This window comes from Meriones unguiculatus, chromosome 10 (assembly GCF_030254825.1).
Source record: "Meriones unguiculatus strain TT.TT164.6M chromosome 10, Bangor_MerUng_6.1, whole genome shotgun sequence".
NCBI classification, from domain to species: Eukaryota; Metazoa; Chordata; class Mammalia; order Rodentia; family Muridae; genus Meriones; species Meriones unguiculatus.
In genome coordinates, this window is record NC_083358.1 from 96,338,311 (window position 1) to 96,357,985 (window position 19,675).

At 41.2% G+C, this 19,675-nt stretch overlaps 1 protein-coding gene across 3 annotated transcripts in view; it reads right to left on the reverse strand.

Annotated features, from left to right (window-relative positions):
* The window catches only part of LOC110561783 (mitochondrial adenyl nucleotide antiporter SLC25A24), a 35,830-nt gene that overhangs the window by 13,060 nt on the left and 3,095 nt on the right, over nt 1-19,675 (reverse strand). For 2 of the 3 annotated variants that reach the window (XM_021658307.2, XM_021658306.2), the window contains exons 2-4: nt 9,220-9,346; nt 5,300-5,387; nt 627-738 (exon numbers count right to left, since the gene is read on the reverse strand). In XM_021658307.2, the coding sequence (XP_021513982.1) occupies nt 627-738; nt 5,300-5,387; nt 9,220-9,346 (327 nt within the window). Of the gene's footprint in view, nt 1-626; nt 739-5,299; nt 5,388-9,119; nt 9,347-19,675 lie in introns of those variants that run through there. The other variant, XM_021658308.2, reaches the window with a different exon arrangement.

Consider the following 19,675-nt stretch of genomic DNA (forward strand, 5'->3'; position numbering starts at 1 on the left):
ATAAACAGGATTCTAGAAGTTAAGTACATACGTGGACTCTCTTGGCCACCTTGCAGGGTGTTATGGTACTCTCGGGTGGTAACTGTCAAGCAGATTTCCATTGAGAAAAAGTGACTGCAAAGGCCGACAGCCTGATCAGAACGTCGGTGATGTAGAAAGGTTGCAATGCTGCAGGTTTAGAGCCAGCGCATCTTAACTACCTTTATGCCCCTTAATATGTATTTAGTCTCTTCCTCTGTCTGTGACCTAACATCCTTGTGACTATTAGGTAAACCCTTTGAAAGATATGAATGGACCCCTAGATTCCACTAACCACGGGCTAAGAACATCATCGCAGCATCTGAGGTCCATATCAAAGCAGGGAAGTTTCTGCTATGGACCCCACCAATGTATCTAAAAAGTGTCTTGATTTACAATTTTCCTTACTCTGTTACTATACAAACCTCATGGAACTATTTCCATGTTAGAACACCAAATTTAGAGTAACCTGAATCTATGTTCCCAGGCCAGGCCTTCATTTAGCTACAGAATAAACTATCTCCTGTCTCCTTTGAGGCAAGAGTTGTATTTCCTGCATCAGCACTATCCCTGTGGCTTGGAGATACAGATACATAAAGCAAACTTACAACAGAGTGTTTCCAAAACCGGATGATTTCCTCAATGTCTGTCACAGGGTTAAATAAGAAGTAGTCCCTCCATTCATTCCAGTCCACTGTCATTGTCCCGTCAGAGTCGATGCTGAAAGGTTAACCAGATGATTAAAGAACAAGATAAATGCATGGGCAGAACTAACATCATTGTCCACTTTACAGAATGAAAATTTGCTTTCCAACTTAATATTCTTACTGAATTTTAAAAGCCCCTTGGCAGGTTTAGACAGTTCAGCAGGCATGAGGCTCTGGATTCCATCCTCAAGAAAAATATACCACTGTATTGCTGGAAATAGAATTATGTATATTATAATCCTTTCCAAGCATTTTCACTATTCGGAGAAAACTGCATCCAAATATTACAGAGAGCCCACTATAGATTGCCTTTAGCACTCTGTCAAATTAAAAGTCGCTAAGCTAAAAGACACAAAAATTGGACAATGAAATATTCAGAGATACACATGAAGGAATTTAGGGCTCTTTACCCCCTCTCACCAGCTCAGAAACTATGTTTTAATACTCTAAGCTTTTAACATTTGGGTGTGATTTTGAAACAGACTCAAAATATGCTTGTCCAATTTTTATCAATATAAGAACATTGGCATACTGAGCATGGTAGCAAATGCCTTTAATCCCAGCACTTGGGAGGAAGAGGCAGGCAGATCCTTCAATTCAAGGCCAGCCTGGTCTACAGAATGAGTTCCAGGACAGCCAGGGCTACACAGAGAAACCCTGTCTTGAAAACGCATTAATTAATTAATTAATAAGAAATTAGCAGTGATTCTAAAAAATCTAATTCTTAATGCCTGACGTTTTAAGTTTTGAGAAGTCTTGGTATCTCATTTTTCAATTCTAAACTTATCATGCTGCATCTTACAAATGTAAGGGTAACACAAACGCTGAGTTTTTGTTACAAACTCCTTGACAGAAAGCTCATTCTATGAGATTTTCCTTTAAAAAGTATGACTACGTTGTTCAATACAAATAGCCCCTACTGAAGTGGCGCACGAGGAGCTTGGTTGTGTACCGAATTAACGTGTGTGAAAAATGTTTTGGTGTTTCCTCGAGTTTTATTCTATAATTTATATGACAGTGACACTCAGGTGGCATACAAATAAAATGAAGTTTTCAGATACTTTTTATTACGCTCCAGTGCCATATGTGTTTGATGTGTTTCTGTAAAATTAATACTTCAACTTTTACTTGTCCCAATACAAAATGTCTCCATATCTGCTGAGAATCCCTCTCACGGCTTGTGTTTAAATGTATCGTGGGCTGTGGTATTAACAGCTCTGATTTTATCCGCATTTTCTGTTTCCATGTAATGATTTCGCATCTGAGCCCAACTTCCCTTTCATGAGCATGCTCTAACAGACAAGTGTCACCTTAGAAACAGCTCACAACGTTAATGTTTTCCAGTCAAAGTGCCCTCGAGTTTCCGCTTTGACCCATGTTGTGTAAGAGTGTGTCCATCTGGCTGCTTTGCTATGCACATAAGCTGACTGGTATTGCACTTGGAGCTTTCATAAAGCTTGGGGTTGGAATGTGTTTTATTCCTAGATGTTGTCAAAGGAAATACAAGAAAATGATTTCTAGCCTTAAGCAAGAGGGGAAAAAAACCCACACTCTGTCAATCTAAGGGTTTGTCAGTCTTTGCCTTTTCAAAAAACTAATTTTTTGCTTCATTATGATGTAAAAATCCTCAATAAAATATTTGCAGGTAAACAGGAGACAATAACACATTTAAAAGATTATGCACTGTGATCAAGTTAGTTTTCTTCCAAGGATGTAAGAAACAGGAACTGGAGAGGTATCTCAGGAGTTAAAAACACTGGCTGCTCTTCCAAAGGACCTGGAGTCAACCCAGCACCCGCATAGCAGCTTACAACTGTCTGTAGCTGCAGTTCCAATGGATCTGATGCCCTGTTCATGTCGTGGGCACTGCAGACACATTGATACACACACACACACACACACACACACACACACACACACGGACACACACACGCCAGAAAAACACTCATATGCACAAAATAATTTTTAAAAAATGGTTCAACATACACAAGCCAATAAAGTATAGATCACATAGTAGAACCAAGAACAGAAATCACATGATCATCTCGAAAGATACAGGAAAAACCTCTGACAAAATTTTATACCTCTTTATAATAAAAGTCCTGAAAAGGCTAGGAACAGATAGATTGTACAGAATAAAAGCTACATGTGACAAACCTATAGACAACTTTTTACTGAATGGAGCAAAATGAAAGAATTACCTCTAAAATCAGGAACAGGCTAAAGCGTTCAGTGTTTCTATTATTCAGCTCAGTGTCTGAAGCACTAGCAAGAGTAATAAGGCAAAGAATCAAAGAGATACAAATAAGAAGGAAACAAATCCTTCTTATTTTCGGATAACATGATCTTATATTCATAAGACCCTACCAGAGAACTCTTAGATGTGGTGACACCATCAGCAGAGCATAAAACATAAAACATAGCATAGCATAAAACCAACATATAGAAAACCAGTAGCTTTTCTATATAGCAAAACAAACATAGTGAAAAGGAAAACAATCTTATTCCCAATAGCTGGAAAGAAAGAAAGAGAGAGAGAGAGAGAGAGGAAGGAAGGAAGGAAGGAAGGAAGGAAGGAAGGAAGGAAGGAAGGAAGGAAGGTAGGAAGGAAGGAAGGAGGAAGAAAGGGAAAGGAAAGAAAGATTGAGAACAAACCTAACCAAGAAAGTGAAAAATCTCCTTAACAAAAACTTTATATGTAAATTGCTGAAGAACTGGATGCAGACACTAAAAGATAGAAAGAGCTTGTATGAATTAATATTATACAAATCACCATATTACTAGAAATAATTAATTTAATTCCCAAGTAAAATTCTAATGTCATTCCTCACAGAACTTGAACAATCTTAAAATCCATATAAAAGCTCAGAAGACCCCAAATAGCTAAACCAATTCTGAGCAAAAGGAATAATGCTGAAGGTGCCGTCATAACCTGATTTTAAATTATGCTACAAGGCCACAGCAACAGCAGCAGCATAGTGCTAACACAAAAACAGATACTTAGATCAAGAGAACAGAACAAAGTACCCCAAAATAAGCCCGCTCGGTCACAGACACCTCATTCTTCTCAAAAAGTAGCCTCTTCAACAAAACAAATAAATGAGAAAGAAAAAAACTGTAATTAAACACCAAATAAAAACCCCACAAATAATCTAATCAATAAGTGGCCAAATGAGTTGGACAGTTCTCAAGAGAAGATGTACAAATGTTCAATAAATATATGGAAAATGTTCAACAATCTAGACATCAGAGAAATGAAAATGAAAATCCCTTTGACATACCACCTTACCCTCCCCACTCCCCAACCTCAACTCTCCCACTCCTCCACCTCCCCACCCCCCGCTTCCACCTCCCAACCCATTTAAAATGCAGTGGGTGAAGGAGGGAAAGGAGGCTTTACAGGACTGATGAGAATGTAAATTTAGTGCAGCCACTATGGAAATCAGTATAGAGAATGCTAAAAATAGGTAAATAAATTAATTAATTAATTTATTAACTAACTAAAAATAGAACTGGCCTCTGATTCTACTATTCCACTTCGGGGAATGTACCCCAAGGATTCTAAGTCAGCACACCTCAGAAGTACTCTCTCATCCATGTTTATCACTGCACTACTCATAATAGCCAATACATAGTCAGCCTAGACAGATGAAGGGCTGGGCACGCACACACACACACACACACGCATGCACATACACCAGAGAATTGAGCACTATAAAGAAGAAAGAAATTATGTCATCTGCAGGGAAATAGATGGGAATGGAGGTGATCATGATAAGAAATAAGCCAGACTCAGAAAAACAAATATTACACATTTTCTCTTATGCATTCCATGTTTTTTCTCATGCAGAATCGGGTGTTTTTAAAAATGTACATAGAGAAGCTACTAGTTGGGTGAAGGTGGCCAGCAGAAGAGAAATGGAATGGAGTATGATGGAGAGGTGAACACAACTGAGGTTTCATTGTAGGAAAATAGTATACTGAACCTCATTTCCTTAGAGAGTTAACAAAACAAGGAAGAAACCAAACTGATTTAAAAGGTAATAGCCAGGGATTGGAGAGACAGTTCAGAGATGAAAAGTTCCAAGTGCTCTTCCATAGAACCTGGGTTTGGGTTCCAGCACACACATGGTGGCTCACAACCATCTGCAACTCCAGTTCCAGGGGACCTGACACGCCTTCTGTGCTCCAGAGGTGCCAGGCATGTGAGTGATACACAGACATATACGCACACAAAACACCCATTACACATAAAACAAAGTAAGTGTTTAAAGTAACACCGAAACCTTCAGCTCCTATCTCTAGACTTAGGACTTACTGTTGTCCCAATGCCCCTGAGGCCTTGCTACAACCACCTAGCCCAGCTTGAGCCTCCCTCTCCCATCCCTGCACTGTAGAAAACAGGTGTTCACACAGACGTAAAAAGGGAACAGAGGAAGGAGAGACAGCAGGCCAGTGTAACCAATATGCTAGATGTAGAGGGGTATTTCAAAGTGGCACTTAGAAACCAGCATCCAAGACAAGATATTAAAGGAAAAGTCAAAAGTGGTCTGTCTGGCTGATGGAGGCCTTACCTTTGAAGAATCAACTCTGCTTGTTTTTCAGAAATGTATAAACCCAGCATCTGGAGAGACTGGACAATTTCCGAAGGCTCAATTTTCCCTTCAAGCAATGAAAATAGAGTAAGGTCAGACCCAGAATCTGAGAACATTTCTGAATTTAAGGTGAAACTAAGTATTCACGTAAGCAAGCAATTTGCTTAAATACATGTTGTGGCATCAGTACTTAAATTGTTCACAGACACTTTACACAAATATTCACATAACATTTCACTCAGTAATCATAAAGCCTAGCAGATAAACAGTGATATTCCCAACAGGAGGCCAAACACTCCCATGGCCTTGCTAAGCGATAAGAATGACAAGCACCAGGAGAACTGCTCATTTAAAAGTGATCATATCCACATTTAATAAAGGGGCATTTTACTACGCATGGAATCACATCTGACCAAGTGAACAAGGGCAAGAAACCAAGAAACTGACCCAAAGAGAACAGAATCCTCTGAGAAACCTGAAAGTAAAAAATAGACAACAAGGACGGAAACACAATGGAAGAGAGAGCAAAAAATAATACAAGGAAAATCTGAACATTGTGGATGGAACAAATCAGGACAAAGGGAAGGAGAGAAAACAGAACACACCCCACAAACACACGTGCCCCTGCTCTGCCCTCAGATGGCTCAGTACTCATGAGGATCCAGACACACAAACAGGGCTGTGCTGCCACAGTGGTTTGGACAGCAAGCTTTCTGTTGTTGTTGTTGTCTGAAGCGGGAGGGGGACACCACACAAAGGACAGGGGGAAGGGAGGGCATCCTCTGAAAGAGGAGCCTGAGTCGTGGACAGGCTGGTGTGAGGATCCACCCAGAGAGAGAGGGATAGCAGGGAATGTGGGGATGGAGGGGTGACCACTTGGATCCCTCCCAGCCTTCGCCTGCTCAGTACTTTTTTCTCTAAAGTTACTGCAGACTCTGAATTAGCAACTGTAAAGGCACTGATCCTTCAGGGAATTCTGGTCCTGGCTCCTTCCAGCCTCTGCTGCATTTCCATCAGCTGACCTATCGTCTTGTGTTTCTGCTCAGACACCTCACAATTGTGCGTTTTTGATTCACTGACCTAGACCTCTTGACAAAAGTTTTCTAAGGAATCTACATTTCTGTGCAGCACACACCGAGGCTTTCTCCGACTTGCCAATGCCAGAACTGTGTGTGGGAAACGGCCAATAAGGTAAAATTATCCACCAAACGATGTACAAAGACACGATGCACAAAACAAAATAGATCATGAAAAAGACAATTGCTTACAGTCTGAGAGCTAAAATAAAGCGGAATCCACCTTATGTTTTAAGAATAAAGAATGCCACCTTATCCATACTGTGTCTTAACTAGGAATGTCTACATTCAGAGAGTCAAAATTTTTACTCTTCTGTGCATCGTCATGAGTAACTGAAATACACATCTTGGGATTAGTTTGGGGGTTAAATGTTTAGCAGATAGTAATATTCACCAGTGCATAGTGCACAAATGATGAGAAAATAAGCTATAAATGTTTCAGTTAAGGAACTCTGATGAAAATATGACCCAATAATGGTAAGTTGTTTCAAAATAATATATGAAGTTGAGAGACCAAAAGATTAAAAATCAGCAGTTATTATTAATATTTAAGGCCTGATCTAGCTGGGTGGAGAAGTCCAGGAATGCCCTGAGGGGAAGAACCCGCCTTACTGCATTCTTTCCCCACTCACTAGAGATAACAGTTGCTAGGAAACTGGCCCATCCCCCTAGGGAGGAACACCATATCATTAATGGTCTGGGGACCTTCCTATTGCCAAACGATTCAAAATGTAGCGTTTTGACCAATAGATGCTTGCCAGGCAGGAGTCGCCCCTGCCTTGGGCATGCTGGGAGGGACCAGAATCTTTAAATCATCCAACTAACCTGAGCACGGGGCTCTCAGCTCTCACCACTTCGGTGGTGGGGGGTGTGAACCCAAGCTGCAGCTTGTAATTTATAATAAAAAGAACCTCATGTATTTACAGCGGAGTCTGTTTATTCCTGGTCTTTGGGGGTTCATGGACTGGGCAGAACAAAGTAATAAGTGAAGGGGAACCTGTCTACAGTTACTAGAAATGGACTGCTAACACTTCCCCTGGTTTGCTTACAGTTTCCTGGAGTGGACAGCGTTTATTGGATGGCTGAGCACCTGTCATGCAGCAGGTGGTCCTGAGCCTGCCTCAGCTCCCAGCTCTTAACTGGACACAGACAACATTGTCTCTGCAGCTGAACTGCAGAGGGTCCAGGCTGGGCTGAAAGTTTGCATGGAGGAAGGAAAGTTAATATTAAAACCTGGATTTGGCCTGAGACTTGGATTTAGGCTAGACTTGAGGGCACATGACATGAGGCTTGCTGGAGTTAGTTCGCAACTCCACCTCACACACACTCAGCAGTTTGCTGTCGTGAATCATCAACAAAACCATCCCAAGGTTGAAGGAATTTGATTTTAAGTTAGTGTTCAGTCTAAATCGTACACTATAACTTTCAATTCAAATAAGGCCTGTTGACTTCCTTTCTAAATAAAGTTTTATTCAAACAGGGCCATACAATTTGCCTACATACCGTCTTTGGCTGAAATACAGCCACAACTCAGGCTACAGAGCCCACCTACCAATATTTCTATCTGGATTTTTACAGATAGAAAAAGTTTGCAAACCAACCTTTGAAAAGGACAATACATTTTTTAATCCATTGATCAACTTCTTTCTTGAATAACAAGTCTGTGAATGAGGGACCCTGACCACGCATTAAGTCAGGAAACATTTAGAGCTGCATTGTAATCTTTATCAATTCATTCTCCCTGTCTGTGGCTGCCTCTGGACATGGGATCCAGTGCTTTTTCCTACATGGCTACTGCTGGTTTTCTACCTATTTAACTGAAATTCTATTCCCAAGCTACTTCTTTAAACAGAGAAAATGCCATTCCAGCCAAAACGGACAGACTCATGCTGTACTATTCTCATTTTAAGGATCAGAGACTACCTTTTCTAAATTAAGCCTTCAAAAAGGTTATCAGTGTAAGATATGAATATTTTTGGTTTTTAAAATATACAATAGTCATTCCCATATATAAAAAATAATCTCTTACTGGAAGGTAATTAAACAAAGGTAAAATAATAATTATTTTTTTACTGCAACTATAAATGTGATCAGCATAATCTCAATAGTTAACATTTTATGACAGTTTTTAATTCGGTAAACAAAGCTATCTATAGTTTCTTCACTAAAACTATAGACTCTTAAGGTTCCATGCCTCAGAGGTTAAGAGCATTTAGTGCTCTCACAGAGGACCCAAGTTTGTCTCCCAGAATTAATGTTGGGCAGCTCAGACCCACCTATAACTCCCACTCCACGGAGTCTTATGCCCTTTTACAGTCTCTGTAGGCACCTGTACTCATGTGCACATAACCCTACACACACACACACACACACACACACACACACACTCACATACACACACTCTCACATGCACATACATGCACATACACAAAAAAAAAACCTAAAAGACAATAAAATCTTAAAGAAATAAATGAAAATGGGGCTTCACACAGATATATATGCAGGCAAAACACAGGTGCACCAATGCACATGAAGAAAAAAAAAAAAGAGGGTTTGCTAGCCCACATCTGTAATCCCAGCACTCAGGAGCTAGAAAGAGGGCGATCAGAAGATCTTTTCCAGAAACGTAGAAAGTAAGAGCCATCCTGGGCAAAAAGAGACCCTCTAAAAAAATAAAATAAAATTATAATTCCAAAAAAAAATGAATAGAAATATGAACTCACAATCACATTGATAAAATACGTAGTAAATACAAACAGCAATCACGTGGAAGGTTAACTGTATCCTCTTAGACTTTCCCTAAGAACTGGTAAGAGGACACACCGTCATTATTCTTGTCCAAACTTGTAAATGCTAACTTCATTTTCTTCTCATGGTCTTTCAGGTATTTCATAAATTCTTCAAAATCCAGCTTCCCATCTTTGTTGGTATCACCAGTAGTGAAAATTTTCTACAGGAAAAAAAAAGAAGAAGAAGAAGAATTAAAAACTTACTGTTAGCACAGGCTCAGGTACTGCACTACTGGTGTGTAGACTTGAAGCAGACTGGCTGCTTTTTTTTTCAGACTAAAATACTAGTTTGGGCCAGGTGTATCACTACCCATTCTGGCATAGTTCTGCAACCTTTCTTGTGGTTAAGTAAAGATTCGCAGTTTCACAAGCAGTAGATGGTGCCAATTTAACACTTACACCAAGGCTAAGGTTTCTCTTTTTGGTTGTTTTGTAATTCCCTTTATGGAAATAAAAACCAAAAACAAGGGTCATTTCTTGTCAGCTTGCTGTCACCTTCATCTGTGTTATGATACAGACCCAAAGATGGCAGAGTTCAGGAAGCTTTGTGGTGGAAAAGGGGGAGGTTTGGCATGTGAAGGGATGGTCACAGGCTGGCTGGCCAGAAACAGAGAATTTAATATGATTGTACGGGGAGGCATAGCTGCCTTCAGTTAATCCAAAATTGAAAATGGAAGCAAAAACTAGCAGTGCCAGTGTGATCATAAGGAGTCTTAACTGATCAAGTCCCAGCCATTCAAGGAGGGGATTTTTACAGAAACTAGCATTTAACTTCCTAGATTGTCACTAGAGGCATCAACTGTCCTCCTCCAAGCCTGTAACTTTTAAGGACCAGGTTTCCTGGCTGTAGGTGCTGAGTCAATGTCTATTTTTATTGATGGTCTGGCCATTATCTGTTTATATATTCAGTCCCTCCTACTTACAGCAGAATAATCACTTAAAACTTATCATTTTTACAATAAAAAGATGCCTTTTGTACCTCACACTATAAATTTTCATTTAAAAAAATTAATTAAATTCTTAGTCCATATGAATAAAATTTATGCTACAGACATGAGAACTCACACACGGAAACTGCTTAGGAGATGTAACGTTTACAAGAGCCCAAGGGTTCTTTTAAAATAGAATTCTCCATGTGGCTGGTGCAGAGCCCTGGTGAATGGTTCCCCTTTCATTTTGATAATCAGGCCCTCATCCATAATGACTGGATGTGCAAAGCCTCAGACCTTTTGCCAAAAAGATTTGCAGGAAAACAGAAATGTTGAATAAGAGTAAGTGGTTTTCAAAGGACTTAAACTGTTATGACAAAATCCAGGATTCCTTCTGCAAGGCTAACTGGCATCAAATAAACAAACACGCATCATAATTTGAAAGAAAAGGGACCAGGGCCCCCTGCTCCACGTGGAAGATTTCCAGCTCTTGAAGTTGCCGCCTTTAAGACGCACCTCTGAGGCATGCCACACCACACTCAGACCGCTGGCTGAGTACCCAGTCATTAGAAGGAACACCTTTGGGAAACACTTCTCCCAACCATAGCTTAGACAAAGAAACCACAATGCATTGCTTGGCTTATGGAATGGCTTTAAAGACATCCGGTCAACAAACAAATGGAAGCTTAAAATAAAGACTCCAAAAGTCTACACAGCTAAGAGGATGAGGGTGACTCTTACTAACGGTAACCCCTCAGAGTCAGAAACAATCATTCCCAACTATGTCTGAGCCCCCAAACGTGTGAGGTAAATGTTCCGGCTCTCTAAACCCCAGGCATATCTTGGGCTCAGAGGCTGTGGCGGTTTGTAGAAGAATGACCCCACAGGCTCATACCTTTGAATGCTTGGTCCACGCTGTTTGAGAAGGATTAGGAGATGACTCTCTTGGAGGTGTGTCACTGATGGTGGGCTTTGAGGTTTCAAAAACTCATGCAACTTCCAAGACACAAAACTAGCCAACAGAAATGTTGGCTACAACACTGGAAGTCGGACATTTTATTACAGCCAGAAAGAAAACTGAGAAATAGTCTCGAGGATATTAGCTGTGAGGATGACCTTGAACTTTGATAATCCTCCTGCCTTCTAATCCTCCTGCACCACCACAAAGGCTTATGTGGTTTTGGTGATTGAATCAAGAACTCTACCAATGAGCTACATCCTGAGCCCCTGGATTATTCCAAAAACAAAAAAAAAACGAAAGCGATACTAAACCAGCAGCAACTGAAAGTGCCCAGGTCAAGTTTGGGAGCATGCAAAATTGGCTTCATTGTGCTTCCAGAGACCTCTCTAGGGGTCATAGCTCTGACATCAACCTGAGCTTCATGAAGCCTGCCTACTTATCCTCCAGAGAGTGAGCAACCCCTAAATTCTCCAGGCCTTCCATATATTTAGATAAGTCCACAGTTGCATCTTCATTGTAGTCCAGATAAGAAAGAAGGTCTTCATGGAGGGAATCCATCTGCAGTATCTCCTGCGGCCAGGTAACCCATGCTGTGGCTCTCTGAGTCCCCCAGGGGCAGAAGTCTCTGGGAGGACACAAAGATGCCTGCCTGCAGTGAGGGAGAGGGGTCAAAGACAAAGCACCTCCAGGGGATACCACACCCACCCAAAGGAGAGCATGCTCACCCATTTTGGGAATGCAGGGGACACGTGCAGAGCCACAAGAACCAGCAGCTACTCAGGCATAAGGGTTCTGCCCTCAAGTCATCAGGCAGGAGGTCCTGCTTCCGCACAGGCTCAACAGGCCCCGAGACAGAGCCAGCCACACCCCACTCCCCGGCCCTCCCATCAGAAACTTCCAGACACCGATTGTCTAAAGAGGAGTTTTGGGTTTTGTCTTGATGTTTTGTCTTTGTATCTGTGGGTTTTTTAGTCCTCACCCTCCAGAGCCACGAGGCGCCCTGAATCCCTTTATTCATGTAGCTGTGGTCCCTCATCCTGCTCCAGCAAAATATGGAAGTGCAGTTTCACAGCAAAACTCCCCGCTTTTTCATAGCTTATCTTTCAAACTGGACACTTTCAAAAGTGAAAAAGCAAAGTTGAATATCGTGACACGGCACACACCTAACCCTTGGGGGTCAGGTAGAAGGATCCTGAGTGATAGCCCAGCCTGAACTAAAGCAGAAAATAAATGAATAAATACACATTTCGATTGGATACTAAAATTCAAAATAAATTTTAGTTCTGCCATTCCCTCTTAGCTCTGGCTCTACCCCTCTCATGACAATGAGTACTAAGAGCAGGACAAAAGCCATCACCGATCCTAGACAGACTCCATCAGCCATAGGTACTGCTGCACCCCGTGAACAGACACTGTTCCCAGAGCTGTTGAGCAGGGGGAGGCCATGTAGGGCTGTATCACAAAACACTTCGTGGCCCGATGGTGAGTGAATTATCCCACAAGAGGGGACTTTATTTTGATTTAGATGTTCTTATTTAGTGTGTACGAGTGCTTTGCCTGCACATATGTGCATTTCATGCGTGCTGGTGATGGAGGAGGTCAGGAAAAGGCATCGGCTCCCCTGGTACTGGTGTTACACGTGGTTGTGGTCCATGGTGGTCTAGGGAACAGGGGCCAGTGCTTTGTCATTATTCTTTTTCCATAAATTTTCTAATCTTTTCCATATTTCATTGTATTCTGCTCTGCCCTCACCTATCTCTCCTTTGGCATCTTCTTTCTGGCTTTTTGTGTTGTTTTTAAGTCAAAGGTTATACTACTGATTTTTAAAAGATAGTCCCAATATGTGGGTATTATCTGAAATACTCTGAGGAAAATAATAGTCACCGGACACTGGAGATGGAGGAGAGGATCTGAAATTTGATGTTTCGACATGGGTGTCGTGAGGAACATAACACGGTGCTGGCAAAGGGAAAGTCAAGGGATTTAGAAGCAAGTTGTCTGCTCGTGTGTTTAGGGTTAGAAGAACGAAACAGCACTGCATCCTCTATTTCCAGAATCTGGACTTACAAATAAAGCAATGAAAAATAATAAAGGGGACTACACCCTGGATGAATTTACATTTTGAGGGTCTTTCTTTGCTCCATACTTACTTCTATGGCAATATTTTAAATGTATATGGAAGAGAGAGATGGGGAATGGGGCTGGAGAGAATAAAGTGTTCCTGAACTCAGGTTTAATTCTACAGATTTAATAAATATGCTGAGTTAGCTTGAGAAGTTCCAGGCAATTTTAAGATTAAGTTGTTTTCCATAATTCCACAGTGTTACTGTGACTTTAGGAGACACTTAGATTCCTAAGAGCCTGAGGTCTTTGTCCTGGATAGACAAAACATATCACTCAGCTTCCATGGGGATGCTAACCTGCAAATCCCTTATGTAAAGGTATCTGGAAATAGGGCTTTCCTAACGCTGGAGCCCTCATGAATGAGGTCAGTGCCCTTGTAAGACAGTAGAACTCACTTGCCTCTTGTACCATGTGAAGATGCCTCGCAGACAGAGCTTTTAATAAAAGCACATGTGAACGGCTATAGGTGTATGTAAAGATGCCTTTAAATCACGTCACAGGGCACATGGCAAGTGCCTGCTGTAGAAATCTGAGGCTCTGTGTTTGGATTCCCAGAACCAGGTAAAAAGCTGAACATGGTGTCTCACTTCTGTAATCCCAGCCCCGGAACAACAGAAACAGGAGGATCCTGGGGTCTCACTGCCTGGCCAGTCTAGCCTGCTGATGAGCTCCATCAGCAGGTTGGAGCTGCTGGTTCAGTGAGAGCCCTGTCTCGAGAGATAAAATGATGGGCAACAGAGGAAGCTAGCTGTGGCCTCCATATACATACGCAGAAGTGTGCACAGGCACACATACTAAAATGGCGATGTAGTATGTACTAAATGGCAACCATCGTGGGGACTCAATTTCAGGAAGAGTTCAATGGGGTAAGCTGATCTCAAAGATCATCTAGATCTTGTATTCTACAATTTTTCATTTTTTTCTAAAAAAAAATAACATTATATATTTTCATAATCACAGATGCAATAGAATCAAGTGTAAAAGCAGCAGTTTAGTAATGTTTGCTGCTTTGCTTTAACTTTTTCAGGTTTTTGCTCCATTGAGATAATTATAATTTCTCTTTAAACAATGGAGATGTTGAATTAATATTTCCCCCTTTTTTTGTGGTGGTAAGGATCTAGCCCAAGCCTTCATGCACACACACACACACACACACACACACACAATGCAAATGTTGGCCTATTGAGCTTCACCTCTAGGCTCCATTAATATTTAAACTGTCTGAAACTTTATAATAGAAATATATTTTCAGACATCATGGCTGGGAGGTTAGGGTATAAGAAAAACAATAGTCATCAAATACTCTAAAATATACAAAATCAGTATCTTTTGTGTTTCCTTCCAGTTTATATAATCTAGAGTCTAATGTAACCTTTTCTTCATGGAATTAAAATTCCTGAAAAAGGAAAACAAACAAAAAGGGAGAGTCCTATATAAGTCTAATATGGCCTTCTCATGGGAGAGCATCCTGAGCCTGTCAGTTCCCTTCCCAAATTCCCAGCAGCCCGTGTCCCCCGACTCCACCACAGCAAGGATGTTTGCCTCTTTTTTTATTTTTCTGCCTCAGATTCCTCACATTTCCTGGTAAATTACTATGATCATTTTATGAAGCATCCCCTCTCTTATACCCTCACCAACTCATAATTATTTATTTATAATCATTTTTTGAGTTATTACACATAGAAATAAGTAAGTGTCCACAAAGCAATGTTTCGGAAAGATGCTACTTAGGCTCTCGTCCACTCAAGAGTCCAAAAATTTTACCTTGAAAATAGTAAAATAGAACTGACTGGTTGGATTATGAAAACAGCAAAAGGATTTGCTGGCAGAAGTTGAATGAAGTTCACTGTGAAATATGGATTATTGTCTATCATACATTAGCTAGTTATGGTATATTTTGGGCTATGGAGTCAGCTAGACCAGGGTTTAAGTGTTTTTACCAGTTACTACATTCAGAGTCTTAGTCAAGTTATTTAATTCCTAGAAAGCTTCAAATCCAAAGTGGAAATGATTAGAAAAATCTCTCAAAATCATGCAAAGATTTCTATTTAGCTGATGTTCTTGAATGGTGTAAGACAATGTTTATTAAGCTGGAGATGCAGCAGTAAACAAGGCCAAGAAAGCCAACCACTGTGTCCCCGAAACTACTCCTGTATATGGTGAAAACACAAAAATCAACAAGCAATCAATCAAGGGGCAATTTCAGGGCAAAAATGAAAAGTGACATCTGACAAAATGCTTGCATATTATAACATGATACTATCAACCTTTGGCCTAGTCTTCCCTATCAATCTTGAAAAACACTCTCGGCTGCCTTTCCTCATTATCTTCGTCATGACTTTGGCCTTTTCTGTGTGGTCACATGGGCACCTCCTCTAGAGGTGTATGCTCCACCCAAATGTGTCAGGTGTGGCTGCATTCTCTGCAGTACACAAAGGAGGCCTGTTCCCATTCCTCTTCTGTGGGGCTGCAGAGATAGCTTAGCAGTTAAGAGCTCTTGTTGCTTCTGTAGGAGACCCGGGTCCACACTCTAATAACCTTGAGTCCTAGGAGAACTTACATGAGTTTTCCCTCTTAACTTTGTAGTAAAGGGCTCAAGAAACATCGTGGAAGCAGAGGCGCAAAGAACATAAGTGCCAGAGGCGGCACGAACGCTGAGAAAAGCCATCCTCCAGACATGGCATGAACTCATAGCAGCTGTGGTCACCTACATAAGGCCTGTGTACTATCAAGCCAGTTAAACATGCGCGCATAGAGTAGGAAGTGCTGACACTTCACGTGTAGCTGAGGAGCTTTTGACAGCTGCTGAGGGAGGCAGAGTCACTTTTCTTTAGGGGGTGACCACTGGACGGTTGCCAATGCCAGTGAATGACCCCACAACCATGCACACATGGGCTGCATTTGTTAATTAATTAAACAAGAAGGACTGGAAGCTGTGAGGGAAATATCTTGGGGAGGAGACTAAGGCTCGTTCAAGAGAGGGAGTAGAGGTGATTATGATTGAAATGTACTGTCATGATGCATGAAATTTTCAAAGAACAAATTTTTAAAAGAGCAAACAGAAGTCATAGTATCAAAAAAATGTAGGATGGCAATTTTGTATCTGGCTGGCTCTTAATTTTTGTCTCAGGATTGCCTGCCATAAAGTTTTTTCTCTTCCCCCCAGTAATTTGATTAGTTACAGGCCCTCTGCGCCTGTTTTCAACACTCTACTTGGATATTTGTTGTATCCAAAATGTTAAGACACTGGAGGCAGAAGCATGGGACAGCACACGAAGGTGCTTGCCACCAATCTTAACTACCTGAGTTCAGTCCCCAGACAGAGAACTCCTACACTGTCCTGCACTCCCCACGTGTGCACCATGACATACAGAAATGTGCACACAAGTAATAACTACATTAAGAAATAGCTTAAAATCTAAAAAAAAAAAAAAAAAAGATTAAATAGACATTTCCTCTCTTCTGTGTGCCAAACATATTCTAAAAAGCTTGGAAATATAAGGAAGAGGTAAAATTAGGTGAAAATCTAGAGGGATTTCCCCTCAAGGTAAATATCTGTCTTAGGGGCAAACCATTAGCTTGGAACTTGGAGTCATCCATAGTTCTTACCTATGTACACTCAAACAGAGCATCTCCTCAGTCCTTGGCAATATAGCAATGCTTGATCGTGCCTTGGTCAATATCTCTTGTCTGAGTCATCAAACTGAAGTATTTTATTGGCTCCAGTTTTCTAGATACAATGATGGACTTTGTGTGCCAATTTGATTAGTATAAAAAGGATGCCCGGGTAACCAATACAAACATTTCTGGGTGTAATTCTGGAAGAGATTAGCATTCGTATGTGTGGAGATATATGCCAGTCCACTGGACAGAACAAAAAAGTAAAAATGTAAAGGAGGCAAGGTGGGACAGAGGAATTTATCTTTCAGGATGGGAACAATTATCAAAACTGGTATCCCTAAATGGATAGAATTGGAAATGCACAGACTGTCTGTCGCTCAGCATAGAATGCAATGAAAACCAAGTTTGTTCAAAGAAACATACAACTCAACTGAAAACGTGCAATCCTCAGACTTCATAATGTTCATTTCTCAAAATGTATTCTATGATAATGAAAACGTAATACACACACACCATGGAACACTGTAAGGGGAAATGAGATCATGGAGTTTGCAAGTACCCAGATGGAAGTAGAAACAATGATACTGGATGAGGTAACACAGACCCAGAGAGACAAGCATCCATGTTTTCTCTCACTGGGGGCTCCTACTTCCAGACCTTCAGATGTGAGTATACAACCTGGAGTAGCAACAGAAGCTAGGAGAGTAATCAGGATCACTGCCAGGATAGGGGTATTGGGGAGTGATAGAGAGAGGATTATCAGGACACTGGTGATCTGGTGGAGGAAGTGAAAGGGAGCTCTTTAGGGAGCGGGAGGGAGGCTAATACAGAAGGAAGAGGGAAGAGGGTAAAGTAACAGTAAAGGTCTGAAAAAGCCATAAGGAATCATACCATTAACTTTTTACCTAAAAAAATAACTTTAATGCATGTAATTCTATATAGAAATATGCACTTATAGTTTTAGTGAACTTTTCTCACCTGGAATGAAAAGCCTCCCTCCAAGAACCAAAGACCACCTAAGCAGACATGAGAAGGCCTCTTTTGAGTTTTTGTCCAATGCTGTCCAAAGACTCCTAAAATATACGGCCTATTGCTATGGCCCTTGGTTACCTCCAGGGGGTGGAAGGTTAGTCTCTATTGTTGACGGTGCCATGTACTCCAGAAACAGAGCCCAGAGGCCCCTGAGCGGGAACTGACCTGAAAACCTACTCTCTGAGGACATTTCGTTGTACCAGAAGACTCACATGGCCTCCAAAAGATGGAAGAACCCAATCTAGCTATACCACCTAGGAACAATAATAATCATAAAGGCACAACAATCCTAAGGGTGCAGTAGCGGCACACTTCGGTGGTAACCAACAACTCCCTAATTGGATTTAAAGCCTGGGACGGGGAACCCGGCTAACTACCCAGTATAGTGAAGTCATGGACACTGGAGGAGAATCTACAGCCACTAATTTACTAAACCAGCATACTCCCTAGCAACAATCTAAACATCCACCCTTACACCTACATAGGTACAGTATTCACTCCTCACCAAGGAAACTTCTCTTCGCAAGGCAAAGGCTATTACAGAAGGCCACAAACAACCAAAATTCAGAGTTGTGGAGCCCAGTCCCAATGGATACATTTACAACACACCCCCACACCTAAGGTTCAGGGAACCTTGAAGAAGAGGGGGAGGAAAGAGTCTATGAGCCAGAGGATGGAGGAGTTGGCTGTGAGACTGTGTCTCTTAGTAATGTCAGAGACAATATCCATAAAGTCTCACCATCTCATCCATAAGGTCAAAATGGCTGTCCAGATCTGAGCTGAACAAGGATAACACCAACAATCATGCCAAACTGGATGCGGGAAAGCCCATGAGGCCTCAGCACTGCACAGGGAATTTACAAGCAAGTCAAGAATGCTGAATGTGGGAGAGACTGTCTTCCCCAGGGAAGAGCACACAATTAGTTGTCCAATACCAAATGGCCAGTCCTAGAAACATACAAGTAGCATAAGGACTGAGCAGGTTATATTTCAGCATGCATACATACGTGTGTGTGTATGTGTGTGCGTGTGTATGTGCAGTAACAATGAAGAAAGTGGCCTTGAATTTGGAGGAGTGTATAGGAGGGAGAAAAGGGAAGGGAAAAATGTTGTAATATACATTAGTAGCTCAGGGAGTTTTTTAAAATGTAGCTTATGAAGATAACTGAAACAAAATGAAACAATAAAAATAAAAGCAAAGGGGTTCTAAAGTAATTTTATTTGACACAATCAATAAGCTAAGCGGCAATCAAGATACTGACAATATACTGTTATAAACATGAAGTGGTTTGTATCACACAATCATTAAAGATGCTGCAGAGCAGTAATTAACAACCACTTTGATCTCAAGATTCTTTTAGAATCTTGAAAATTACTGAGAACTCCATCAAGTTTTTTTTTTTTTTTCAAAGTTCTACATTTTATTACTGGACAAACTCCACCCCCAATTTAGACAAGACCAAGTGTCCAGGTTAAAAATGTAAAACTCCATCTGGTAGGATTGACCAATGGTCACAGGACCCAGATGATGTCATAGGACCCAGTTGATGAGGACCATGACTCAGTGTAAACCTTCAGTCTTGCCACTGTGTGAATCCTTGCAGATTGGTTCTCCTCTGGTGTCTTCTCTTGGAGTTATACATCAAAGCAGGAGAAAGCACCTCCAAAACTGCACATAATAAAGTAGCTTGCAAGCTGGCGCAGTGGAGCATGCCTATAATCCCAACACTCAGGTAGGCAGATCTCTGCGAGTTCGAGGCTAGCCTGGTCTACGAGAGCAAGTCCAGGACAGCCAGGACTACACAGAGTAACCGTGTCTCAAA